The 26,786-nt window shown below is 38.3% G+C and overlaps 2 protein-coding genes across 5 annotated transcripts in view; one reads left to right on the top strand and one right to left on the bottom strand.

Annotated features, from left to right (window-relative positions):
• Positions 1 to 21,348, top strand: part of CEBPZ (CCAAT enhancer binding protein zeta) — a 27,778-nt gene extending 6,430 nt beyond the window's left edge. Inside the window, exons 3-16 of the mRNA XM_003908506.4 lie at positions 844 to 1,075; positions 1,688 to 1,871; positions 3,777 to 3,865; positions 6,547 to 6,600; positions 7,153 to 7,255; positions 7,359 to 7,427; positions 8,544 to 8,610; positions 9,401 to 9,498; positions 10,930 to 10,987; positions 11,277 to 11,473; positions 12,237 to 12,320; positions 19,940 to 19,998; positions 20,080 to 20,161; positions 21,058 to 21,348. Coding sequence (XP_003908555.1) covers positions 844 to 1,075; positions 1,688 to 1,871; positions 3,777 to 3,865; positions 6,547 to 6,600; positions 7,153 to 7,255; positions 7,359 to 7,427; positions 8,544 to 8,610; positions 9,401 to 9,498; positions 10,930 to 10,987; positions 11,277 to 11,473; positions 12,237 to 12,320; positions 19,940 to 19,998; positions 20,080 to 20,161; positions 21,058 to 21,194 — 1,513 coding nt within the window. The 3' untranslated portion in view covers positions 21,195 to 21,348. The remainder of the gene's footprint in view (positions 1 to 843; positions 1,076 to 1,687; positions 1,872 to 3,776; positions 3,866 to 6,546; positions 6,601 to 7,152; positions 7,256 to 7,358; positions 7,428 to 8,543; positions 8,611 to 9,400; positions 9,499 to 10,929; positions 10,988 to 11,276; positions 11,474 to 12,236; positions 12,321 to 19,939; positions 19,999 to 20,079; positions 20,162 to 21,057) is intronic.
• CEBPZOS (CEBPZ opposite strand) lies at positions 18,169 to 26,786 on the bottom strand. 4 transcript variants are annotated; one of them, XM_017947434.3, is made up of 5 exons: positions 26,712 to 26,786; positions 23,112 to 23,227; positions 21,857 to 21,901; positions 21,234 to 21,318; positions 18,169 to 18,609 (listed from the first exon to the last, which is right to left on the bottom strand). In XM_017947434.3, exons 2-4 carry the CDS (start codon positions 23,224 to 23,226, stop codon positions 21,236 to 21,238), a joined length of 243 nt encoding a protein of 80 aa, XP_017802923.2. In that variant the 5' UTR covers position 23,227; positions 26,712 to 26,786; the 3' UTR covers positions 18,169 to 18,609; positions 21,234 to 21,235. The 4 variants fall into 4 exon arrangements, with proteins under 4 accessions (XP_017802923.2, XP_009182263.3, XP_017802924.1 ...); XM_009183999.4 differs by lacking the exon at positions 18,169 to 18,609 and adding an exon at positions 19,113 to 21,098; XM_017947435.3 differs by lacking the exons at positions 18,169 to 18,609; positions 26,712 to 26,786 and adding exons at positions 19,113 to 21,098; positions 25,869 to 26,477.

Genomic DNA, 26,786 nt, shown 5'->3' with positions numbered 1-26,786 from the left:
CAGCCTACAGAAGACAGACAGTAGGGAGAGACAAGCACATAATAGCTAAATAGGTTCAAGTATTTGGATAACTGTCTTGTAAAAGTATTAACTGCCAGGCAATGGGGTTATAACAGTGAATAACACAGGCATAATCCCTATTTTACTGGACCTTGAGAGAAAAGGGAAAGGCAGGGAAACCCAGTTTGTGAAACTATGAAGGACACAAACTTGGAACTGAGAGAGAGACTAATAGAAGAACCAATTTTGGATACTGTGGACATGCAGAGAGTTGGAGAGAAGCACTCTGGGCAGTGAGAATAGTGTGTATGAGAGAGATGTTATACAGCTAGTACATTGGACTAGAGATTCTCTGAAGTCCTTAGAATTTAATTTTCTGCTATTCATCTATGGTCTTCACTAACACCATGAAGAGGCGGTCACCCTGCTAGTAGGCAGTTATACAAGGACAAAAACCCAAATCTTCTAATGTTCTGCTTTCATGGGTCAGTTTTCACTGCCTGGTTTTAGATTAGCTTTTCTGGTGGAGTTCTATGAATACTGTTAGGGCTGTGCCCTGTTGATATAGAAAACAGAAAAACACTTCGAAAAGAGTTTTTCTTTTTTCATTCCTGTGGGTGGTGGTGGTGTTGTCATTGTTATTGTTGGTTTTTCCTGGTGCCATCATCATCTTTTTCTGGTCATTGACTTCCATCTTACCTCTTAGGGCAAGGTCTCTTGTTCTAATATAAACAGCAAGGTTATCCCTAACTAAGATGAGGTTAGTAGCTGTTTCTAATATGTGACTGTTGGTTGTGGAGATGGTTTTGTACATAAATATTTGACCTTGGTTTTGTTTTGCAGGAAGATGTTGGATCCAGGGTTGATGATGTGTTCCAAGCAAGCTATGTTTCTTAACCTTGTCTACAAATCTCTGAAAGCTGACATTGTGTTGCGCCGGGTGAAGGCTTTTGTGAAGAGGTTACTTCAAGTTACTTGTCAACAAATGCCACCATTTATATGTGGAGCTTTATATCTTGTGTCTGAGATCCTTAAAGCAAAACCAGGTTTAAGAAGCCAACTAGATGATCATCCGGTATATTTTTCAACTGCTTTTTAAATTGAGTGGGTGCTGAAATATATTGGTGGTTTTTGTTTTGTTTTTCTTTGCTTCACATGACAATAACCTAGTTCTCTGGACCATATGAGTGTGAGTTCTGGAATAGGACAAACCCAGATTTTAGTACCAGCTGTACAGTTTACTAGGTGGGCATGTTGCTCAACTCTTCTACTTGCAATAAACTGTACTATACTAGAAGTTACCATTGTATGGGATTTGGAAGACTATAAAACTTAGTGGACCTCTTAAGTCGTCTTCGTTAACTATGAAATGGAAATAATAATAGTAGCTACCTCATAGGGTTATTTACAAGTCAGAAATTTACTTGAGGGCTAATTGTTTTCAAGTAATAGAGTCCCTAGGGCTCAGGGGTTCTTAGCTCAAAACTTAACTGTGTTATGTTTAGAAATAAAGATGTGCTCTCCTCTCTTGTTTAAATACCACTGATGGCCATCATTTTACTTTATTAGAACTTTCACGTTTCACCAGAGTTGCAATAAGTAAAACTCTACATCACATAATGGAACACAGACTGTATTGCAACTTCTAGTTGATTTATGTAGATTTATGAAACTATGTGTTTGTTAGGAGTCTGATGATGAAGAACATTTTATTGATGCAAATGATGATGAAGACATGGAAAAATTCACTGATGCAGACAAAGAAACAGAGATGGTGAAAAAACTTGAGACAGAGGAAACGGTTCCTGAAAGTGATATAGAAACCAAAAAACCAGAGATTGCTTCCTGGGTGCACTTTGATAATTTGAAAGGTGAGTTTTTTTAATCTTTATTCTCTTGAATTTTTAAACCAGGGAGTTTGTTTCTCTTTGATTTTCATAGAAACTAGCATTCTACCATTTTACTTATTTACTTATTTATTTATTTATTTATTTAGAGTCTCACTCTGTCATCTAGGCTAGAGTGCAGAGGCACGATCTCGGCTCACTGCAACCTCTACCTCCCAGGTTCTAGTGATTCTCCTGCCTCAGCCTCCCAAGTAGCTGGGATTACAGGCGTGTGCCACCACACCCAGCTAATTTTTGTATTTTTAGTAGAGGTGGGGTTTCACCATGTTGGCCAGGCTGGTCTCGAACTCCTGACCTCAGGTGATCTGCCTGCCTTGGCCTCCCGAAGTGCTGGGATTACAAGCGTGAGCCACTGTACCTGGCCCACAGTTTCTTAAAGTAATATTTTAGGGATAGAAAACTTTCTGTTCAAGATAGAAACTTTAAGTGGTTTCCTATACACACACCAAACTAAATTAATAGGATGTTAGAGTCAAAAGAAATCTTAGAAATGCAGCCTCTTCATTTGAGGCTGTAAAGAAAACACTAGCCTTGAGGTTCAAGAAATGTGGTGCCAGACCCATTTCTTCAACTTGCTTTGGGACTCACGGTCAAATTAATTCATCTACAAATTTCAATTTGTGAAGTACAAAAGAGAAGTCTGATAGCTGCCAGAAAAGTTTGAGAAGAATCCATCAGTTCCCCTGAAGACTAAACTGAGAGAATAATCCTTTAGAAGGATGAAGAGCATGGGTGTTGGAAGGTAGTCAGTTCCTAGTTCTGAAAATCTTTGTTTTAAATTTTTTAAATCCTGAGTTTCTGAAAACATGAAGATAATGGCAGACCTGTTCCAAGTGAGAATTATTTCTGGGCATACTTTCATGACAAATATTTGGAGCACTCTAAAGCTCCAAAAGACTTTAGACCTAGTTCATCTTCGTATTATTTCCATCTTAACGTTTCCAACCTCTTTGACCCCAAAATGGGTACCTTTTCTTGCCATTTAGAAAAGGGAGAAGTTTGGGGTTTTTTGGTTTGGTTTTTGATTTTTTTTGAGACGGGTCTCACTGTCACCCAGGCCAGGCTGGAGTACAATGAGCCATTATGGCTCACTGCAACCTCAAACTCCTGAACTCAAGTGATCTTCCCACCTCAACCTCCCAGGTAGCCGGGACTACAGGCTTGTGCCACCAGGTCTGGCTAGTTGTATTTTTTGTAGAGACGAAATCCCACTCTCTTGCCCAGGCTGGTCTTGAACTCTTGGACTCAAGCAGCCTTTCATGTTGGCTTCCCAAAGTGCTGGGATTATAGGCATGAGCCAGTGCGCCCAGCGAAGGCAGAAGTTTTGAAAGGGAGCTTTTAGTTATTTTTGAGTCAGAGTCTTGCTCGGTCATGAAGGCTGGATCACAATGGCATGATCTTGGTTCACTGCAACTCTCATCTCCTGGGCTCACGTGATCCTCCCACCTCAGCCTCCCGAATAGCTGGGACTACAGGCACACACTACCACACGTGGCTAGTTTTTTTGTTGTATTTTTTGTAAGAGACGGGGTTTCACCATTTTGCCCAGGCTGGTCTTGAACTCCGGGACTCAAATGATCACTGGCCTCAGCCTCCCTAAGTGCTGTGATTACAGGTGTGAGCCACTGCACCTGGCCTTGAAGAAAGCTTTTAGTGGTTGGGATAAACATGTTCCTTGCTTTATTCAAGAGCCAATGCTAGCTCAAGTACCAAGACAAATTCTTGAGGGAGCTCAGTTTTTAATCTAGGTTGCTTAGCTAAGTAAGAATGTTGGAAATATCTGTTGAGAATATTAATGGTGGTGCTTTTAATGACCTCTTGGGCTAGGAATAAAGCATTTGAGAAATCGTATTTTTTTGTTATTCCTAGGTGGGAAACAGTTAAATAAATATGATCCATTCAGTAGAAATCCTCTGTTCTGTGGAGCTGAAAATACAAGTCTTTGGGAACTCAAAAAGGTAAAATAATTTCAAATTGTCTTTTAATTCATTTATGGTGTATATTTTTGCCCTCGTGGATGTAATGCCTTGAAGTTTTTTTTTATGATAATTATAAGCATTAATAAACATTAAAAGTCCACATTTGGGGGAAGGTACTATGCGAGATATTCATTTTGTAGAAAATCTTAAATGTGCATGTAAAATAAGGATATTATACGTGGGTTATAACTGTTGCTTTTTGTAGGTAGATTATTGCATGCAGAGTTGAGAAAATGGATAAATTTTGCTTTATTCATTAGATATATCTGAAAAGTTTTGTGATAAATTTTTTTGTAAATAAAGTTACTTTTCTGAATTCATAAGAGGAATTCATACTTCTAATAACCTTTCTGTGACTTTTGTGTAAAGCCAATAAGTATCTTCCTATGCAGCTATTCTCAGAGTGCGGCCAGACCTCTAAGAGTTCCTGATATCTTTTTAGTGAGTCGGACACAGCTTTTTTTTTTGGACAGAGTCTAGCTCTGTAGCCCAGGCTGGAGTGCAGTGGCACAATCTCGAATCACTGCAAGCTCTGCCTCCCGGGTTCACGCCATTCTCCTGCCTCAGCCTCCCAGGTAGCTGGGACTATAGGCACCCGCCACCATACCTGGCTAATTATTTTTGTATTTTTAGTAGAGACGGGGTTTCACCATGTTAGCCAGGATGGTCTTGATCTGACCTCGTGATCTGCCTGCCTTGGCCTCCCAAAGTGCTGGAGTTACAGGCGCGAGCCACAGTGCCTAGCCCACAGCTCTTTTCATAGTAATACCAGTACATTATCTGTTTTCATCACTGTGTTGACAGTGGCACTGATACTATAAAATAAATGATAGGTAAAATTGCTGCAGCTTATCCTGAATAAAGACAGCACCAAGCTGCATCAGAAGCCATTATATTCATCACTGCCACATATGTGCAGTTTAAAAAAAAGCCAGTATAACTTAAGAATGATGACACAGGGAGAATTATTGATTTTAGTATCTTGACCCTAAAGTACATATCTTTTTAGTATTTTGTGTGCATATATAGCAAGTATGCGTAACATACCTCTGCTGCCTACCTAAAGTGTGAAGGTTGTCACGTGTCTCAAGAACAAGTGCTTACCAGTTGTTGCAAGCTCATCTAGCTGCTCTTTCATGAAAGACTAACTGACAAACTGGTTTTTCAGACTTAGGTATTTGGGAGACATTTTCTTGAAAATGAATGAAACAAAAAAGCTGGCAGTATTTGTTGTCAACAATAAAATTCAAAAATAAAGCTTTCGAGCAAAGATTAAAGTGTTAAAAATCTTGTAACCACCACCTTGGGCTTGACAGTTTCTTAATTTATAAAAACTTTACTGATGAAATCTGTGGTTCTAAGAATGTGATTTTTGTGGTAAAGTATAATGAAATGTGCCAACATTTGGAAGGACTGCATGTGGTATTTTTTCCAATGACCAATGCACAATGTTTCAAATCCTTTTTTTTTTTTGAGACAGAGAAGGCTCTGTTGCCGCCCAAACTGGAGTGCAGTGGTGCAGTGGCGCAATCTCGGCTCACTGCAACCTCCACCTCCTAAGTAACTGGGATTACAGGAGCATGGCACCATGCCCAGCTAATTTTTTAATTTTTAGTACACACAGTGTTTTGCCATGTTGTCCAGGCTGGTCTTGAACTCCTGACTTCATGTGATCCGCCTACCTCAGCCTCCCAAAGTGCTGGGATTACAGGCGTGAGCCACTGTGCCACCTGAATATTACAAATTCTTGAGTGGATAAACGATTGATTCAAAGTAGACCAAATAATTTTAAGTAGCAAGTACCAAAAGCCAATTGAATATGGGTTTCAGATTCCATATTACAACTAATCTTTGGTTTTGGTATAGTACTAAAGAAGAAATTCACAGTGATGTGAAAGATTTTTTCTACACGTGTGAGGCCAGATTTTCTATGTATATTTCAACATGGAATATAGAAGCAGATGAAAGAATCACTGTCTTCTGTTAAGCCAGACATTAAAGAGATTTGCAAAACTGTAAAATAATGCTACTCACTATATATTTTGTCCTGAAGCATAATTATTTTTCATAAATATGCTATTTATTAATATGTATTAGCTTTGTTGTTTTAATGAACCTACAAGTATTTATAATTTTTCTGTTTATTTTTATAACACACGTGTCTGTAGATATAACCCTGTTAAATGGAAACTGATGAAATTTTTGGTTTTTAAGTGTATGAAATGGTCCTGAGACCAAAATGTTTTGAGAATCACTTGTTTAATGTATTGGCTTAAATTTCAAATTTTTGCATTTTCTTTGTTGTTGTTGTTGAAATAGGGTCTCGCTCTGTTACCCAGGCTGGAGTGCAGTGGCGCCATCTCGGCTCACTGCAGCCTCAACCTCCTGGGCCCAGGCACCTTCCACTTTAGCCTCCTGAGTAGCTGGGACTACAGGTGCGCACCATCATGCCCTGATTGTTTTTGTAGACATAGGGTTTCACCATATTGCCCAGGCCGGTCTCAACTTCTGGGCTCGAGTGATCTGCCTGCCTGAACCTCCCAAAGTGCTGGGATTACAGGTGTGAGCCAGCGTACCCAGCCCGATTTTCTTAAATAAGCTATAAATGTACTAAGTGTCAACCTTAGAAATATTGATATTATTCACATTTTTCTTTTTAGTTATCTGTGCATTTTCATCCCTCTGTGGCCCTTTTTGCAAAGACCATCCTTCAGGTGAGTCTAAAATATCAAAAGATGAGAAATAAGAAAAAAGTAGAATCATTTTAGATAATAATTGGTCATACAGTGTTTAACAGAGAATCTTGTACATTTTACTGCTCGAATAAAGGAGCAATGACTTGTTTCGTACAAAACAGCAGATAATTTTTCCCACTCTGAGTTGAATGGAAGCAATAAGACATTAGAAAGCCACAGCAGTTATTTATTACCTTGTAGCTCCTCTCCTGGAGAAAGACTGCCTCACTTTCCCATTTGCTGTATTTGCCACTTCAGGGTTTGGTTCGTGATTAATGGTTAGATGGCCTACATTTTTAATATTATTAGTCTATCCATCAAATCAATGTTACATTCTAGAATATGTGTGTATATGTATCTGTGTGTTTAATTTCTTAAGTATAATGTGCATGAGAGAGATATTTGAAGAGTCATTTATTGCATATTTGTATCTTCAATACAATGTAATAGAAGTTATCTTTTTCTTTTTTCTTACCTGGATGCATAGATATAATTTGAATTAAGTTTTTAAATTCCCCCTCCACTTTTCAGGGAAACTATATTCAGTATTCGGGGGACCCCCTGCAGGATTTCACTCTAATGAGATTTTTGGATCGATTTGTATACCGAAATCCAAAGCCCCATAAAGGCAAAGGTATGCTTCTATTTAGTGAATTATTTGGTTTTCATTTTTCATACATAATAATATGAGCTTATAACTAGGTTTTGCATTATACTGTCATAATTTTACATTTCAGAAAACACAGATAGTGTTGTGATGCAGCCGAAAAGGAAACATTTTATTAAGGATATTCGTCATCTTCCTGGTAAGTATAAAGCTTAGACAGTTGAAACTGAAAAGACAGTGTAAGACAAAAATGCATAAATTGTATTATTCTTTGTTCTAATTTATCAGAATAAAACCTGAGCACCAAAGACATTATCCATCTTTTTTTAACGTTATTACAGCAAATTTGAAACATGTCCAAAGTAAACAAAATAGTATGATGAACCCCCCCCAATTACCATCACCCAGCTTTGACAGTTATCACCATTTTATCATCCATAGCTTCATCAACAACCCCTGTGTATATAATTACTATTGCTTACAATTCAGACCATCTGAAAGCTCTCTAACATTAGCTTAGAAGCACAAAAACCCACAGCTGGTTTTGTCACAGAGCATCATTTTAAACTTAGTTAATAACCTACTTCTATATTCGCTAGCCATCTTCTGGATCTGAGTCTATTCTATTCAATGCAGACACTTCTTTGCATACCAGATCTCATCTCCCTTTTGTTCAGAGACTAGGGTTAAATTAGACCTTAAAGATCATTTAATTTCCAGTGACTTACTTCACAGAGGTCCAGAGATGTAAAAGGACTTACCCACAGTTAGTAAGTTAGAAGTAAAAGTCAAATCTACTTTTACTCAGGATGAGTCAGAAATTTTTATTCTGAAGAGATAAAACCAATTTCTTGTAGTTCCTTATTTCTTAGTTTTCCTCAGTATAAAGGAAAACTGTTTACTTCCTGTTTATTCCCAGAATGGGAAGCATTAATGGCAAGCTTGTCATTTTTTGAGCTGAAAATGACAAGTTTAAAGTGATTATTTATTAAAATAACTCCTTGAATTTTTCTCTTGAAATTTGGGTCCTGGATGCAACTGAAGAACAGTAAGAGAACCCTGTTGTTTCACTGTAACTGCACTGATGGCTGTGTACTGCCTACTTTATGCTGTAGCCAGTGAAGTTTCCAATGTTGGGTCTTCACACAGACTTTTTCAGAGATTGTCCCTTGCACTCCAGGGTCCCTTCTGTCTACCTTCCTTACAATTTTGAGATTTTTAGAATTACAGATTATGCTGTATTTTGTCTTAAGAGCTTAAGTAACATAAAGGGAATCACTATATTACATTAAAATGTTTAAATTTATTTTTGTAGTGAACAGTAAGGAATTCCTTGCAAAAGAAGAAAGCCAAATACCAGTGGATGAAGTGTTTTTCCACAGGTACTATACATAATATAGTTTCATTTGGGGAAACTGCCAAAATTTAAATTTTGAATTTCAAAATCAGCGTATTTTGAAAAGATCAAAGGATGTGTCTGCGTTTGTTAAGGAAATTTACAAATCAGTCATTTTGCTAATCTTAATATATCTTAGTAAAACTAAAGTAACTCTGGGAGTTTTGTTAATGTAGCATATAAATTTTGTTTTATGCTTCTGACTTTTTGAAATTTAGCCTTTAATTTCTTTTTATAGTAATTTTTTTTTTGGCTTAAAATCTACCTTAGTTTAATATAGTGATAAAGCATGGGTAATTTATCCAGACCATGGCCCTTAGAATGGATTCAGAAAAATTCAGTGCACTGCTATAGAAATAAGTCCTAAACCAACTAGTATTATAACCTAATGCCTTATGGTAGTAAAGTACTTCTTATCTCATCTGGTGACTGGTTAATTAGGTTTGATTTGGCTTGTTTTTTAAAATCATTTAGAATGAATAATTTTGAGGGTTTGATTACATCTGTACATGGCTAAGTTTTGCTGTATTCTAATACAAGAATAGGGCTGATAAAATATTATTCTTTGAAATGTATTACACTTAAAAGATTCCAGCTACTTTTTATTGAGTTAAACTATTTTTTGTATATTACATACAAATTTCAGTCATTTATTTCCAACTGAGTATACTTAAAATTTTACAGTTGTGGTTTGCCACTGGTCATAGGTGCTTTGATTATAGTAAGATTAGACCTTTAATAAAATTGTCAAATATATAACATGAATATTATTTTAGGTATTATAAAAAAGTTGCTGTTAAAGAGAAACAAAAACGGGATGCAGATGAAGAAAGTATAGAAGACGTGGATGATGAGGAATTTGAAAAACTGATTGGTAATTTGTTGTGTTGACTCTTTGTAAAATAATCTACTATTATGTGTTAATAGACCATGGAACATTAGTGGGAGAGGTGGCCTTGGTTTTAAAAAATCATTTAGCTAAGAATATCATGCATATCACAGTGGAAGATTAAGAAATATTTGGGGCCAGGTGCTGTGGCTCACACTTGTAATCCCAGCACTTTGGCAGGCCAAGGCAGGCAGATCGTTTGAGGTTAAGAGTTCAAGACTGGCCTAGCCAATATGGTGGGAAAACACCAAAAAATGAGCCAGGCATGGTGGCGCACGCCTGTAGTCCCAGCTACTTGAGAAGCAGAGGCATGAGAATCACTTGAATCCAGGAGTCAGAGGTTGCAATGAACCAAGATTGCGCCACTGCACTCTCGCCTGGGTGACAGAATAAAACCCTGTCTCAAAAAAAAAAAAAAAAGAAATATTTTTATGATATATGGTAATTCACCCACGTTTGCACCAGAAAAATGCATGATTTGTGCTTTGGATAGTCCATATAAGAAAAAATTTATATTTGTCTATTCATTGTTACAGCCAAATCTCATGTGAAATAGAAATCCTTTTTACCATTCATAATCTATTATAGTATATAGTATAACAGTAGTAATTGATAGCAATAGTCTACTGTTTCATCTTTTTTATCTTTAATCTACAAAGCTAGAGAAATTTTGATTGAAAATAGACTTAAACAAAAAACATGGTAAATTGGAAAGACTTACACTGATTTCACGTGTTACATACTTTTTTGTTGTTGTTTTTTGGGGGTTTTGTTTGTTTGTTTTGAGACAGGGTCTCTCTGTCTCCCAGGCTGGAGTGCAATGGCACAGTCACAACTCACTGCAGCCCTGCAGCCTAGACCTTCTGGGCTCAACCGATCTTCCTGCCTCAACCCCACAGGTAGCTGGTACTACAGGTACACGCCATGATGCCGGGCTACTTTGTTTTTGTTTTTTGTTTGTTTGTTTTTTAATAGAGATAGGGTCTTGCTGTGTTGCCCAGGCTGGTGATTACTCTACCTCAGCCTCCCAAAGTGCTGGGATTACAAGCATGAGGTGTTATATATTGTATCACACCTATTAAAAATGAGCACCTAAGTAGTTCTAATAGAGTAAAAAGGAATACAATTGCTAAATACCATTTTATTTGATATTTACCCTCATTCCATAAAAGAACTGTAGAAAGAGCCGAAATTAACTGGATCCTTCTTTAGTTTTGGAATTTAACTAAGATCAGTATTTCACAGGTTTGTATGCATTATTAAGATATACTAGTAACAGTCACATTTTTATTGTTTTGGTGTTTACTTGTCATAAACAGCAGAATCATGACTGTTAGAATAATTTATTCAGATACAAGATGTATGTCAAGCTTGTCATTCTTTGTTGTATCTCACAATTTCTATATTCTCTGGCAGACACATTTGAAGATGATAACTGTTTCAGCTCTGGAAAGGATGACATGGATTTTGCTGGGTAACATACTTCTATCTTCTCCTTCCTATTTTTCTAGCATTTCCCAAATTGTCCGTCAGAACAGTAGACCACAGAACTATATGACATAAAGGGGAAATGTATTCAAGTTTGGGAAGTGGATACAGTACTTTCATCTTTGACCTTTATAAAGCACGTTATTACTTACTCTAAGCAGTCTGCAAAGCTTTCTCCTCTAAGTCATTTAATAGCCTACTGCCCTAGTAGTCAACAAAACACTACTTTAGAAAATACTGCCTCCTTTTGTATTACAAATTGTGTTTTTTTCCAGTAACGTGAAAAAGAGAACAAAAGGAGCTAAGGATAACACATTAGATGAAGATTCAGAAGGTAGTGATGGTGAACTTGGTAACCTGGATGACGATGAAGTTTCTTTAGGAAGTATGGATGATGAAGAATTTGCTGAAATTGATGAAGATGGAGGAACATTCATGGATGTGTTAGATGATGAAAATGAGAGCGTTCCAGGCAAGCATTTTTTAAAATAAGACATAAACTGTATCTTCCTCACTTCCTCAGCCTTAAGCTAGTTTTTCTGCTAAAGGTTTTTAATATAGCCCTGTGTTCAAATTAATATTCATGTCAGCCAGAAACTTAAATGGGACCTTTTCCCTTCTTATTTGGAGCTGAAGGGTTTTTATTGTGTGTTGTGTGTGTTTTCTTTTAAGCAGTTTTTTGAGTTTTGGACTTTTACTTTAACCAGCAACTAGCTTCTCTGTACAATACATGTTGAGCTGAAATGCTGCCATTTTTTAATAGTAATTAGCAGTCTATAAAAGTTAATCAGTATTCATCATAGCCCAGCATAGATGAAGGTGAATATTTTATCTTGTTGTAAATTAGCAAGGAACACCCAGAATTGTCTCTGGACTGTTGTCTGACCTTTCTGTCCTTTCACATACCTCCAGCATGCACATGCCTGCCTAACATTCTTCTTCTACTTATTCTGAACCACAACAGAAGTTTCTTGTTTTAAGGGGTTTTATATTATTTGGTCTTATTAATGAAGCTATTTAGAAAATTTTGTACTTGCACAAAATATTATAACTATGCCAATTCTTAGTCTTGCTCTCAGTCTGTCCTCAAGCCTATGCTAGTGGAATTATGAAACCCACATGGAATAGCAGTACACTGCCTTACATTAGAATAAAGATTTTAGCATATCTTGGAGTAATATTTTCCAGTCCTATTGTTTTTCAGTTGCTTAATAGCAAATTTTTTCATGTAACAGAACTTGAAGTCCACTCCAAAGTCAATACTAAGAGAAGCAAGAGAAAAGGTACAAATGATTTTGACTTTGCTGGCTCATTTCAAGGTGAGAAAATGCATTCAGTATCTTTTAAAAGCAGTATCCATGTGAGAGGTGTCATTATCATTTTGGGAAATTAACTCTCCTAAATTTGGTTAATAAAATCCAGAGGTGGGTGGGGGTTGTTTTTAAGAAAGGTGTTAAGTGGAAATTATTTTCCACATTTTGAATTGTTTCTTGCATTCAAATATCTCTAGATCATCTTTTCATTCATTTTTTTAAATTTTTTATCATTATTTCCATTGTTTTGGGGGAACAGGTAGGGTGTTTGGTTACATGGATAAGTTCTTTAGTGGTGATTTCTGAGATTTTGGTGCGCCCATCACCCAAGCAGTACACTGCACCCAATGTGTACTCTTATCCCCTACTACCTCCCACTCTTCCCCCCAAGTCCCCAGAGTCCATTATATCATTCTTAAGCCTTTGCATCGTCATTGCTTAGCTCCCATTTATAACTGAGAACATAGAATGTTTGGTTTTCCATTCCTGAATTACTTCGCTTAGAATAATGGTCTCCAGCTCTATTCAGGTTGCTACAAATGCCATTATTTCTCTCCTTTTCATGGATGAGTAGCATTCCATGGTATATGTATAGCACATTTTCTTTATCCACTCATTAGTTGATGGGCATTTACATTGGTTCCATATTTTTGCAATTGCAGATTGTGCTGCTATAAATGTGCGTGTGTAAGTGTCTTTTTTATATAATGACTTATTTTCCTCTGGGTAGATACTCAGTGGTGGGATTGCTAGATCAAATGATAGTTCTCCTTTCAGTTATTTAAAGACTCTACATACTGTTTACCATAGTGGTTGTACTAGTTTACATTCCCACCAGCAGTGTAAAAGTGTTCCCTTATTACCACATCCACGCCAACATCTGAAATGTTTTTTATTTTTAAACTATGGCTATTCTTGCAGGAGTAAGGTAGTATTGCACTGTGGCTTTGATTTGCATTTCCCTGATAATTAGGGATGTTGAGCATTTCTTCATATGTTTCTTGACCATTTGTGTATTTTTTGAGAATTGTCTGTTCATATCCTTAGCCCACTTTTTGATGGGATTTTTTCTTGCTGACTTTTTTGAGTTCCTTGTAGATTCTGGACATTGGTCCTTTCTCGGATGCATAGTTTACGAAGATTTTCTCCCACTCTGGGTTGTCTGTTTACTCTGCTGGTTATTTCTTTTGCTGTGCAGAAGCTTTTTAGCTTAATTAAGTCCCATCTATTTGTTTTTGTTGCATTTGCATTTAGGTTCTTGGTTGTGAACTCTGCTTAAGCCAATGTCTAGAAGAGTTTTTCCAATGTTACCTTCTAGAATTTTTATAATTTCAGGTCTTAGATTTAAGTCTTTGATCCATCTTGAGTTTTCTGCATAAGGTGAGAAATGAGGATCCATTTAATTCTCCTACATGTGGCTTGCCAGTTATCCCAGCACCATTGGTTGAACAGGGTGTCCTTTCCCCGCTTTATGTTTTTGTTTGCTTTGTCGAAGATCAAATGGTTGTAAGTATTTGGCTTTATTTCTGGGTTCTCTATTCTGTTCCATTGGTCTACGTGCCTGTTTTTATACAAGTACCATGCTATTTTGGTAACAATAGCCTAGTAGTATAGTTTGAAGTCAGGTAATGAGATACCTCCAGATTTGTTCTTTTTGTTTAGTCTTGCTTGGCTATGCAGATTCTTATTTTGTTCCATATGAATTTCAGGATTGTTTTTTCCTAGTTCTGTGAAGAATGATGATGGCATTTTGATGGGAATTACATTAAATTCATAGATTGCTTTTGGCAGTATGGTCATTTTCACAACATTGATTCTACCCATCCATGAACATGGGATGTGTTTCCATTTGTGTGTGTGTCTATGGTGTCTTTCAGCAATGTTTTGTAGTTTTCCTTTTAGAGATCTTTCACCTCCTTGATTAGGTATATTCCTAAGTATTATTTTTTTTTTTTTTGGCAGGTGTTGTAAGGAGGGTTGAGTAATTGATTTGATTCTCAGCTTGGTTGCTGTTGGTGTATAGCAGTGCTACTGATTTGTGTACATTGATTTTGTATCCTGAAACTTTGCTGAATTTATTTATCAGATCTAGGAGCTTTTTGGATGAGTCTTTAGGGTTTTCTAGGTATACTATCATATCACTGGTGAATAGTGACAGTTTGATTTTGTCTTTACTGATATGAATGAATGCCATTTCTTTCTCTTGTCTAATTGCACTGGCTAGGATTTCCAGTACTATGTTGAATAGAAGCAGTGAAAGTGGGCATCCCTGTCTTTTTCCAGTTCTCAGGGGGAATGCTTTCAACTTTTCCCTGTTCAGTATAATGTTGGCTATGGGTTTATCACAGATGGCTTTCATTACTTTAAGGTATGTCCCTTCTGTGCCAATTTCGCTTAGGGTTTTAATCATAAAGGGATGCTTGATTTTGTCAAATGCTTTTTCTGCATCTATTGAGATGATCATATGAATTTTGTTTTTAGTGGTTTATGTGGTGTATCACATTTATTGACTTGCATATGTTAAACCAGTCCTGTATCCCTGGCATGAAACCCACTTCATCATGGTATATTATCTTTCTGATATGCTGTTGGATTCGGTTAGCTAGTATTTTGTTGAGGGTTTTTGCATCTGTGTTCATCGGGAATATTGGTCTGTAGTTTTCTTTTGTTACGTCATTTCCTGATTTTGGAATTAGGCTGATATTGGCTTCATTGAATGATTTAGGGAGGATTCCCTCTTTCCCTATCTTTTGGAATAGTTTCAGTAGGATTGGTACCAATTCTTTGAATGTCTGATACAATTCAGCTGTGAATCCATCAGGTCCTGGACCTTGTTTTATTGGCAGTTTTTTTTATTACTGTTTCAATCATGCTACTTGTTATTGGTCCGTTCAGAGTTTCTCTTTCTTTCTGGTTTAATCTAGAAGGGTTGTATATTTCCAGGAATTTATCCATTTTATCTCGGTTTTCTAGTTTGTGTGCATAAAGGTGTTCATAGTAGCCTTGAATGATCTTTTGTATTTCTGTGGTATCAGTTGTTGTCTCTCCCATTTCATTTCTAATTGAGCTTATTCGGATCTTCTCTCTTCTTTTTTTGGTTAATCTTGCTAATGGTCTACCAATTTTCTTTATTTTTCCACAGAACCAGCTTTTTGTTTCATTTATCTTTTGTAGTGTTTTTTCAGTTTTGTTTAGTTCTGCTCTGATCTTTATTTCTTTTCTTCTGCTGGGTTTGAGTTTGATTTGTTCTTGTTTCTTTAGTTACTTGAGGCATAAGCTTAGATTGTCTGTTTATGCTCTTTCAGACTTTTTGATGTAGACATTTAATGCTGTGAACTTACTAAAAGTAGTGCCACTTTTGCTGTATCCCAGAGGTTTTGATAGGTTGTGTCACTGTTCAGTTCAAAAAAATATTTTAATTTCCATCTTCATTTCATTGTTGACTCAAAGATCATTCAAGAGCAGAGTATTAAATTTCCATGTATTTGTATATAGTTTCGAGGGTTCCTTTTGGAGTTAATTTCCAATTGTATTCCACTGTGGTGTGAGAGGGTACTTGATACAATTTCAGTTTTCTTAAGTTTATTGAGACTTGTGGCCCACCATATGGTCTATCCTTGAGAATGCTCCATGTGCTGATGAAAATAATGTATATTCTGCAGTTTTGGGGTAGAATATTCCGTAGGTATCTGTTAAGTCCATTTGTTCTAGGGTGTTAAGTCCATTGTTTCTTTGTTGACTCTGTCTTGAAGACCTGTCTAAGGCTGTCAGTGGAGTATTGAAGTCACCCACTATTATTGTGTTGCCATCTATCTAATTTCTTAGGTCTAATAGTAATGGTTTTATAAATTTGGGAGCTCTGGTGGTAGATGCATATATATTTAGAATTATGATATTTCTTGTTGAACTAATCATTTTAGTAGTATGTAATGTCCCTCTGTCTTTTTTTAGCTGTTGTTGCTTTAAAGTCTGTTTTGTCTGATATAAGAATAGCTACTCCTGCTTGCTTTTGGTTTCCATTTGCATGGAATATCTTTTTCTACCCTTTTACTTTAAGTTTATGTGAGTCATGTGTTAGGTGAGTCTCCTGAACACAGCAGATTCTTGGTTGGTGGTCCAATCTCACATTCTGTACCTTTTAAGAGGAGCATTTAGGCCATTTACATCCAACATTATTATTTGAGATGTGAGGTACTGTTCTATTCATCATGCTAGTTGTTGCTTGAATACTTCAATGTTGTTGTTTTTTCATTGTTATTTTATAGGCCCTTTGAGATTTGTTTTAAGGAGGCTCTATTTTGGTGTACTTCAAGGTTTTGTTTCAAGATTTAGAATTCCTAGGCTGAGTGTTGTGGCTCACGCCTGAAGTCCTAGCACTTTGGGAGGCCCAGGCGGGCATCACCTGAAGTCAGGAGATCAAGACCAGCCTGGCCAACATGGCAAAACCCCATATCTACAAAAAATACAAAAATTAGCTGGGCATGTTGGTAAGCCCCTATAATCCCAGCTACTCAGAAGGCTGAGGCACAAAAATCACTTGAACCCATTAGGCAGAGGTCACACTGCGCCAAGATTGCACCACTGCACTCCAGCCTGGATGGCAGAGCAAGATTCCATCTCAAAAAAAAAAAAGATTTAGAACTCCTTTCAGCATTTCTTGTAGTGCCGGCTTGGTAGTGGCGAATTCTCAGCATTGATCTCTCCTTCATTTATGAAGCTTAGTTTTGTTGGATACCAAATTCTTAGCTGATAATTATTTTGATTAAGGAGACTAAACACATTGCCACACGCTGTTCTGTCCGTCCATGTGGGAGCTGCATGTTAGTCCTGTCCCCTTATCCACCATTTTCCTCCTCAGCACAGCAGATCGACATGTTTGCCTCTGCTATGTTTTGTTCTCTCCAAGGCCCCAGCATATTGGATGGTGCCCACTCATATTTGAATGCAGATCTTCCTTACCTAGTCCAGAGATTCACATGCTAATCTCTGCTCATTCATTTTTAAACCATTCAATTATAAAACCCTGGATTTTTCAGACACCTGTTATCTTTTTCTTTTCTCAACCATTATTCTTTGCCATTTGACCCTTGCAATAATCCATGCTCCTTTATTATGATACGAACTGTTCTTTCTGCTAATATATTCTTTAACATTTTTCAAAGTATATCTTACAAGATTATGCTTCACAGTGTAACACTTACAAGGTGCTAATAAAAGAAAAAAGTGCTATATCAGGTAACAGTCTTAAGATTTTTGATAAAAATGTAGAAAGCACTGTACATACTTTGCCTCAAGTGCCTCTCTGGCTTCTGTTACTGCTAAATACTGATGACTAAAAATAGATCTGCAAAGTTAAAAATAATGTTTTAAAAAGTTTCATTTACATATTGGTAGTAGTGTTTCAGAGACTCATGCCTACAAAATTTTATCAACTCTTTCAAATACTGCTGTCGATTCCTTAGTCCCCTAATGACTAGATGATTTAACTGATATATATTTAAATTGTAACATGTTGTCTTCCAGATTTTGTCTTCCCTTGAGTATCTAAGATCCTGTTTTAATATTAGCATAAGATGAGATATAGGCAGTTTTTCTCAAGACCATCCCTCAGAAAAGAAGTGTTGCTTTACTTCAAGTTCTACTGAGCCTATTATTAAAAGATGCTGGTAAAAGGAATTTGAGGAGAAGAAAAAAATTTTTAATGTTAAAAAAGATGCTCTCTCAGCTTGTTTCAAATAGTAAAGTACTGTTTCAGAAGACATTAGCCTGAAAGGATTTCAGATCTCAATTGATAATAGTTTTGGATGCAGATTAAAGAATACCCAACAGAACTGATTGAAACAAAAAGAGGCAAGGAATTTTAAACAGATTCATTAATTGATTCAGATGTATTAATTTACTGATTGATCACCCTACATTTGCAAGTGTTAGAGTAGATATCCTTAAGAATAAACATACCTTATAGAAGCTTTAATCAGCCTGGGCAACACAAGGAGACGCTATCTCTACAAAAAATCAAAAATGGCCGGGCGTGGTGGCTCACGCCTGTAATCCCAGCACTTTGTGGGGGCAAGGCGGGTAGATCACAAGGTCAAGAGATCAAGACCATCCTGGCCAACATGATGAAACCCTATCTCTACTAAAAATACAAAAATTAGCTGGGCGTGCTGGCACGCACTTGTAGGCCCAGCTACTTGGGAGGCTGAGGCAGGAGAATTGCTTGAACCCAGGAGGCAGAGGTTGCAGTAAGCCGAGATCGTGCCCCTGCACTCCAGCCTGGGAACAAAGTGAGACTCTGTCTCAAAAAAAAAAAAAAAAAAATCAAAAATCAAAAATTAGCTAGGCATGGTGTTGCACACTTGAGGCTGAAGTGGCGGCGGGAGCAGGATAAAAGAAACTAAGGAACCAGCACAGTACAGAAGTGCCTACTCTTTGAGGTCACAGATGCATGGCTACAGGATGAATAAAACCCAAAAAAACCTTCCTAATGCATGCAAATGTGTATTATACAGCTATCAAGTAACATATCACCCTAATAATAATGAAGATAAAATGCTTTAGAAACTATTTTATCAAAAGTGGCTCTGATACAAAGACTTGTACATGATTGTTCATAGTGGCACTATTAATGCCAAAAAGTGGACACAACCTAAATGTCCATTAACTGATAAGTAAAATGTGGTATATCCGTACAATGGAATATTATGTAGCCCACAACATGGCATGGAGTACTACAACATGGATGAGCCTCAAAAACATTATGCTAAATGAAAAAAGCCAGATACAGGAAACCACATGTCATATGATCCCATTTATATGAAACAGCCAGAAAAGGCAAGTCATAGAAACAAGATAGATTGGAGGTGGGTTGGAGGACTACAAATGGCACCAAGGATCTTTTGAAGTTGATGGAAATGTTCTAAAATCAGACTGTGGTTGTGGTTGAACAAGTCTGTAAATTTACTAAAATGCATTAATACACTTAAATGCGTTAATACACATAATAGCTGAATGTTATGATGTGTATTTAGTAAAGCTCTTTTTAAAATACAGCTCTAGTACTGCCAGAGGCATTGATAGCAGAGATGCAGAGTTTGAATAATTGTTTCAGGAAAAGAGACTTTTCAGGAAAAGTTTATACTTTCAGTACTACAGGTAGGTGTTGTTTAAAGGAGAACCTCTTTCAGTGTTATAAACAGAACTTCATTTATAGCATAATAAACATACTTTCAATTTCCTTTCACTCCAAAGAATAAGACCCCTGCACTAAATTTTATGTTTTGTCTTAAGTATTTCAAAACCCATCCATGTCAAACTGATAACTTTACTATTGCTTGATACTGTGTTATTTCCCTTATGGGTAAACTTCGATCACTGGCCAAATCTGAAAAGCAAGAAGACACTCTTGTCATCTGAACAGTTCTATTAGGATGTTGTTAGCTTTTTAAAAATATTATATACTAACTTAAATTATATTTAAATGCCAGCTACCTAATGGTGCTAGAAGATTATTGCAATTGTGTTTTTACCCAAGTATAATTTTTAAAATAAAATCATGTTGCATTGCATTTTTAAAAAATCATTAGATTTATAATTGAATAATGTAGACTTACAAATTTTTTTAGGGCCAAGAAAAAAGAAAAGAAACTTCAATGATTCCAGCCTATTTGTATCTGCTGAAGAGGTAAGGCTAATGTACTGTTCTGAGAGTCTAGCTATTCTACATTATTTTTAGTTTTCTAATAAATTTATCTTTTTGTTTAAGTTTGGCCATCTATTGGATGAAAATATGGGATCCAAGTTTGATAACATTGGCATGAATGCCATGGCTAACAAAGATAATGCAAGTAAGTAACTTAAATTTTTTTATTGATGTTTTAAAAATAGCTTTGGCTTAGAACTTCAGAAGATAGGAAATTTTTTAAATTTAATTTTTTTTTTTTTTTGAGACAACGTCTTACTCCCTCGCCCAGGCTGGAATGCAGTGACATAATCTTGGCTCACTGCAACCTCCATCTCCCAGGTTCAAGCAATTCTCCTGCCTCAGCCTCCCAAGTAGCTGGGATTACAGGCATGCACCACCACGCCCAGCTAATGTTTGTATTTTTAGTAGAGAGGGGGTTTCACCATGTTGGCCAGGCTGGTCTCGAACTCCTGACCTCGAGTGACCCGCCCACCTTGGCCTCCCAAAGTGCTGAGATTACTGGCATGAGCCACCGTGCCTGGTTGATAGGAATATTTTTGAAAGACCTTTTCATGGTACTTTACAACCTGGAAGGAATGGCTTTATTTTCTCTCAGGAGAACATGTAAGATTAACAAGTATATACAGCAAAAAAACAAAAACAAAAAAAAACTTGCAGACTACAAAAATTACTTTTTTTTAGGGAAGTGAGCCATTTTTATATAGCATGAGTTTGCTAAGTAACTTTACATGTTTATAGACATTTCAATTATTTCTGATATTGATTGTTACTGGTTTTTATTTCATCAGTAAAACTGCTTGGGGAAAGAAGATCTTTAGAGCATTTGTTTCTTTTCCTTCCTTAGTCATTTCTTTATGAAACATTAATCTTTGACAATAAATATGAGAAGAAAAGCAACAAACAAGCAGTGGGTTTGTATAGTGGGTGGGAAACGGCAGGCCAAGGCAGGCTAGAAGTTCCTGTAACTCAGCAGCATGTTCTGTGGGACCGCCAGGAGTCTATAGTGTGGTAGTACACTCATCTTTTCTTCTCCCAAAGGTCTCAAACAGCTTAGATGGGAGGCTGAACGTGATGACTGGCTACACAACAGAGATGTAAAAAGTATCATCAAGAAAAAGAAACATTTTAAAAAGAGGATTAAAACCACTCAAAAAACTAAAAAGCAAAGGAAATGAGAGTTATTAATGTAAATTATAAATGGAAATTCTACTTACATCTAATTTTTGCTGTTCAACCATGTTTTTTGATCCAGCTCTCTGATTCCATACATTCCAGACTTCTCAGTGGATTTGTAATAAACTATAAATAAAAATAGCTCTCATTTATAAAGTCATGTGGAAACTGTTAAAATTAAACATATTGGAAAAAAACTTCTTTTTTCCATATTGCTACATAACAAAATGAAAAAGAAGACAGTAGGATTACAGACTTCACATACAAGCCCTGGCGTCTCTGATCATTGTAATGAGCACTATTTCACGTAACTACATGATGTTATCTTGTTCAGTCTTTACTTGACAGAGAAACAGACAGCTCCAAGAAGTTAGCAAACCTGAGATGAAACTGATCTTTTAAAACCAAATGTTTAAACTGTGGTTTGATTCTATCACCTCATATATGAATGATTCCAGAGTTTACATTCTTAACCACTAGAAGAATTCAGAATCCAGCCCATTACCTAATTTTCTCACTAGTATAGATGACAATTTAGTCTCAGAAGAACTAAAATAGATGTGAATAGTATTGTTAGAAATGCCTTGTAAAGAAATTACTACATAATTTATAGGTTACCTGAAGAAGTTGTTTTATACTTATTTTTACTTAAGGAAAAACATACCTTCCAAGATGAAGGGATATTTCTTGCTCATTGTTTGCCTGAAATCTGATGGAAAAAAGGATGTCTTGAAAATAGATATGAACAGAAATTCATTATTAACACATACGGCCACAATTTAATGCTAGCTTTAGGGTCCATATGATGGGAACCATATAGATTAGAAATTTGTTTTACGGTCCTTCTCCGTTTGTTTTTGTTTTTTTGAGACAGGATCTCTCTCCCTGTTGCCCAGGCTGTAGTACAGTGGCACAATCACAGCCCACCACTGCCTAGACCTCCCTGGGTTGGGCTCAAGAGAGCCTCCTACCTCAGTGAAGGTCAAATAGCTGGGACGGGGCTTAAGGGAGCCTCCTGCCTCAACCTCCCGAGTAGCTGGGACTACAGGAGCACACCGCCATACCCAGTCTTCCCCCCCCCCCCCCTTTAAGATACAGAGTCTTGCTATGTTGCCCAGACAGGGCTCAAGCAGTCCTTCCACCTTGACCTCCCAAAGTGCTGGAATTACAAGTGTGATCCACCACACCCAGCCATGACCAGTTTTTAAAATTCATCCCAAGCTTTAATTTGCTTTTAAATACTGTTGGGATGTTTTCTTTATACCCTTTCTTAGAGTTGAAAAGAAAAGATTTTGTGAGTATCCAGTAGCATTTTGGTACAGCGTTCCAACAAAGTACGCTGAGGAAGACTATGTGACAAGTTTCAAAGATGGCTATCATGCCAGGATTTTTGGGAAAAATCACTTCCTAATTTAAAAAGTTGAGGGCTCTAATATAAAATTTCCCCAAGAAAAATGTTAAAGCACTTTCAGCCATAGCATGTGAAAGTCTTTTAGTGCCCACTGTTGATGCCTAGGAAGAATACTATAGCCTGAGAAAACTTACTCCGAGAAAACAGCAGTAACCAGTTAGTTTCTTAGTCTACCAAACAATGAAGTGTAATGGGCAGGCTAAGTTTCCTCCATCTGTGCTTCCAAACTAAGTCCGACCAAGGACACTTGCTCTACCCTCCCCAATAGTAAAACCCATGGAGGTATGAAATTTTTCCCTTAGCCCACAAACAAAATTTTTAAGGGAGAAGTGAGAGTCATCTAGTCTACAATAATGAATACTTTGATTCCTGTTATGCCCATAAAAATGTCTAATATCTTGAATCTGAAGAACCAATTTCTCCAAAAATGCCATTGCCATTTAACACATAAAATGGATTAGCAAAACTATACCCCTTTAGAAAGCATTAACTTCTGAATTATGATTACCTTGGCTTGTGTGCATCTTGCTAAACAAAAAATATGCTCCAAAAAGGCCTACAAGTTCGGCTACCAAAATTCCTTTAAAGATCTTCTTTGTTAGTGGTTCCAAAGTACGGGCCATCCTAAATTTAAAATTAACAGATATGTGTAAACCTGAATGAGCATATTTAAACTACTATTATCATTTCTCTAATAACTCAAATTCATTCCCACAATTTGAATGGCTTATCTGTATGGGAATAAGACTTCAATACTATGGTATACTTTTTTGGTTTAGGCATCCTACATACCTAGTTTTCAAACTCCATGCCTAAGGGGCATGATGAACCAAAGACAAAATTGGATAAAGCACAGGAAAGAGAGAAAATGCAAGAAAGCATTGTAAAAAACAATTTACAGAACTTAAATTTTTTAACTGTGTAGGAAAACAGAATGGGGAAGATAGGTTAATTTTTTAGCTGCACTGGGAATTAAGAAATAATCTAAATGGACACAATATGTGAACAGCTCTTCTTTGTAAAGTGCCCTACAAAATAAGATTTTTCTGAAGAGGTTCTACATTTTCTAGAGCTGGAGTTCTTCATTTATTAATACAACATATACTAATATATACTATTATACTATCTATGTATATTATAGATAGTATATATATACACTATGATATATACTAATATATACTATATATACTAATATATGCTGATATATACTAATAATACAACATAAATTATGTGCTATAGTTCAGGCATTTGGAGTGCAGTAGCACAATCTCACCTTACTGGGCTCAAACAATCCTCCCACCTCAGCCTCCTGAGCAGCTGGGACCACTGGCATGCCTGGCTATTTTTTTGTATTTTTAGTAGACACAGGGTCTCAACATGTCGCCCAGGTTGGTCTAAAACCCCTGAGCTCAAGCAATCCGCCCATCTCAGCCTTCCAAAGTGCTGGGATTACAGGCGTGAGCCAATAATCTGCCCTTTAGCAGACACTCTGGGTAATTTTTATACAAATGGGGGCAGGGGATGGAAACTGATTGGGTGATGAACCAATAAGAGGCAAAACTACAGACCGGTTAGATCTTGATTGTCTTCTTTTAAAAGCTAATCAAGAAAACAGGTTTGTGTCATTATTCTTTTTCAAATTAAAAGATAACAAGCTAAGAAAATAGAATATAAGACTCTTATTGAATAAATTAATGTAAACCCAAGTTTTTAGCCAGCCTCCTTATAACCTCAAAGTCCAGAAGAGGAGGTTTTTCATCTCAGATGTCTCTATTGTCCTGTGTGTACTCCTTTGTCCTGAGTCCCAGCTCGCTGTGGTCAGGTGTTTACTCCATTCACTTCCCACTCCTTTTCAATGCCTGAGGGTGGGTGTAATCAAATAACTTTCCTTTTTTTTTTGTAAGATTATTCTGCTAATATCTTACCAGGTGTCCCTCCCCACCACCCCCCAAATTCCCTCATTTTGATAATGTGATCACCCTGGAGACCAAAAGATTAAAACTTTACTGTTCTTATTTAAAAGAAACGAAGCAAAGAAATTTACAAAGGAAGGAATTCATATACAACCAAGAGGCAGTTGACTGGTGGGAAGGGACAGTTGTTTTGCTCCATTCACTGCAATGCTGTACATGACTGACAGAAGTCATGCTCAATACAGATGCCTCTCTTGAAGTTATTTTTTATTTTTTTGGAGACACAGTCTCGCTCTGTTGCCCAAGCTGGAGTGCAGTGGCACGATCTCAGCTCACTGCAACCTCTGCCTTCCAGGTTCAAGCAATTCTCTTGCCTCAGCCTCCCCAGTAGCTGGAAGCTGGGACTCCCGCCACCAGGCCCAGCTAATTTTTTGTATTTTAGTAGAAACGGGGTTTCACCCTGTTGCCCAGGCCGGTCTTGAACTCCTGAGCTCAGGCAATCCACCGGCCTCAGCCTCCCAAAGTGCTAGGATTACAGGCATGGGCCACCGCGCCTGGCCTATTTTTATTTTTTTGAGACTGGGTCTTGCTGTCTCCCAGGCTGGAGTGCAGTGGTGCGACCTTAGCTCACTGCAATCTCCGTCTCCCGGGTTCCAGTGATTCTCCTGCTTCAGCCTCCCGAGTAGCTGGGATTATAGGCATGTGCCACCACGTCTGGCTAATTTTTTGTACTTTTAGTAGGGATGAGGTTTCACCAAGTTGACCAATCTATTCTCGAAGCCCTGACCTCAAGTGATCCTCCCGCCTCTGCCTCCCAAAGTGCTAGTATTACAGGCCTGTGCCCCTGCGCCTGGCCTCTTTGGGGGGTTTGTTTGTTTTGAGACGCCGTCGCCCAGGCTGGAGTGCAGTGGCGCGATCTCGGCTCACTGCAAGCTCCGCCTCCCAGGTTGACGCCATTCTCCTGCCTCAGCCTCCCGAGTAGCTGGGACTACAGGCCCCCGCCACCACGCCCGGCTAATTTTTTCTGTTTTTTGGTAGAGACGGGGTTTCACCGTGTTGGCCAGGATGATTTCGATCTGACCTCGTGATCCGCCCGCCTAGGCCTCCCAAAGTGCTGGGGGGTTATTTTTAATGTTCCAGGGATGAACAAAGACTGCCTGCAGGCAGTTCCATTATTCAAGGAATCGAAGTAAAATTTTGTTTTATGAGAGGGTGATGATAAGAAATAAAGTCCATTTGTAGGCCAGGGTTAAAAGGAAAGAAAATAAGTCCGAATAATACTGGACAGCTGCCTTGGTGTACAGTGGTGAGCGTAGCCGCCTCCAAGTAACATCGTACAACAAAGTATTTACCTTTCAAAAATATATATATATAGTTTTGCACTCCGAGGCTCCCGGCTTCAGGAGGCCGATGATAAAACTTCAAGTTCCTTGGCTACAGACCACCAGGGGCACACCTGTCCACCCACAACGAAGTGACGTTTACTAGCTGCGGCAAGGGAGACACGGCAGAGGAGCGCCTGCCTTCTCAGCACAGGGACAGGCATCATCCCGGGAAGGAGTTTAGGTGAAGTTTAACACGAAGCCGCCTCTGAAAGATTCGGCGCAGGGCTGTGTGTCATGCAGTTAACATCACAAGGGGCTGAGAAGCCGACTCGGGGACACAAGCTCAAGCCAAATGTGCAATGCTGGGTCGGAAGCCCCTTATCCAGGGCTGCGCTCCAGGGAATCGGGGCTGCTTCCCTGTGCGGGGCGGCCTCCCAGCTTAGAGTCTGCAGGCAACGCGGTTTCAGGCAGCAACGTCTCTCCCTGTCTAGCTGTGCAGAGGACGGCTTTTCAGCAGAGGCAGAGAGCTGTCTCAGGCTGGCCGCCTCCGCGCCCCCGGCTCCTGCCGCGGTTCTCACCCAGCTCCCGCTTCCCCCGGTTCCCTGGTGCCCTCGACTGCCCTCGGCGCTCCCCTAGCCGGCGGAACGCTCGGCCCGGGCCTGCAGGCGACACGCGCGGGCACGCACGGAGCACGGCCCGGCCGCCAGCGACCCGGAAACACTCGCCTCCAGTGAACTGAGGCAGTGACACCTCTCTTCTACATGCCCCCGGAACTGTGACGAGGCCCCACGCAGAAGCCCGCCCCACTCTCGTCGCACTGGGGACCCCGATATACGACCGCCGAGGGGAAGCCACTAGCCACAGTCTCACCTGAGGTGCGTTCAAGGAGGACTGCGCATGCGCAAGGCTTGGCGCCGCTCCACCCCTTCCGTTGTCGGCTCCGCC

This window comes from Papio anubis, chromosome 14, assembly GCF_008728515.1.
Source record: "Papio anubis isolate 15944 chromosome 14, Panubis1.0, whole genome shotgun sequence".
NCBI lineage: Eukaryota > Metazoa > Chordata > Mammalia > Primates > Cercopithecidae > Papio > Papio anubis.
Note: the sequence above shows the minus strand (reverse complement) of the source record. Positions and strands in the feature narration are given on the sequence as shown.

Coding starts and splice junctions, on each gene's coding strand:
- CEBPZOS (XM_017947434.3), bottom strand. CDS start 23,226: ATGGCCCGTACTTTGGAACCACTAACAAAGAAGATCTTTAAAGGAATT. Junction 21,902..23,111: donor CAAGATGCACACAAGCCAAG/GTAATCATAATT, acceptor TTTTTCCATCAG/ATTTCAGGCAAACAATGAGC. Junction 21,319..21,856: donor ATATCCCTTCATCTTGGAAG/GTATGTTTTTCC, acceptor TTTTATTTATAG/TTTATTACAAATCCACTGAG.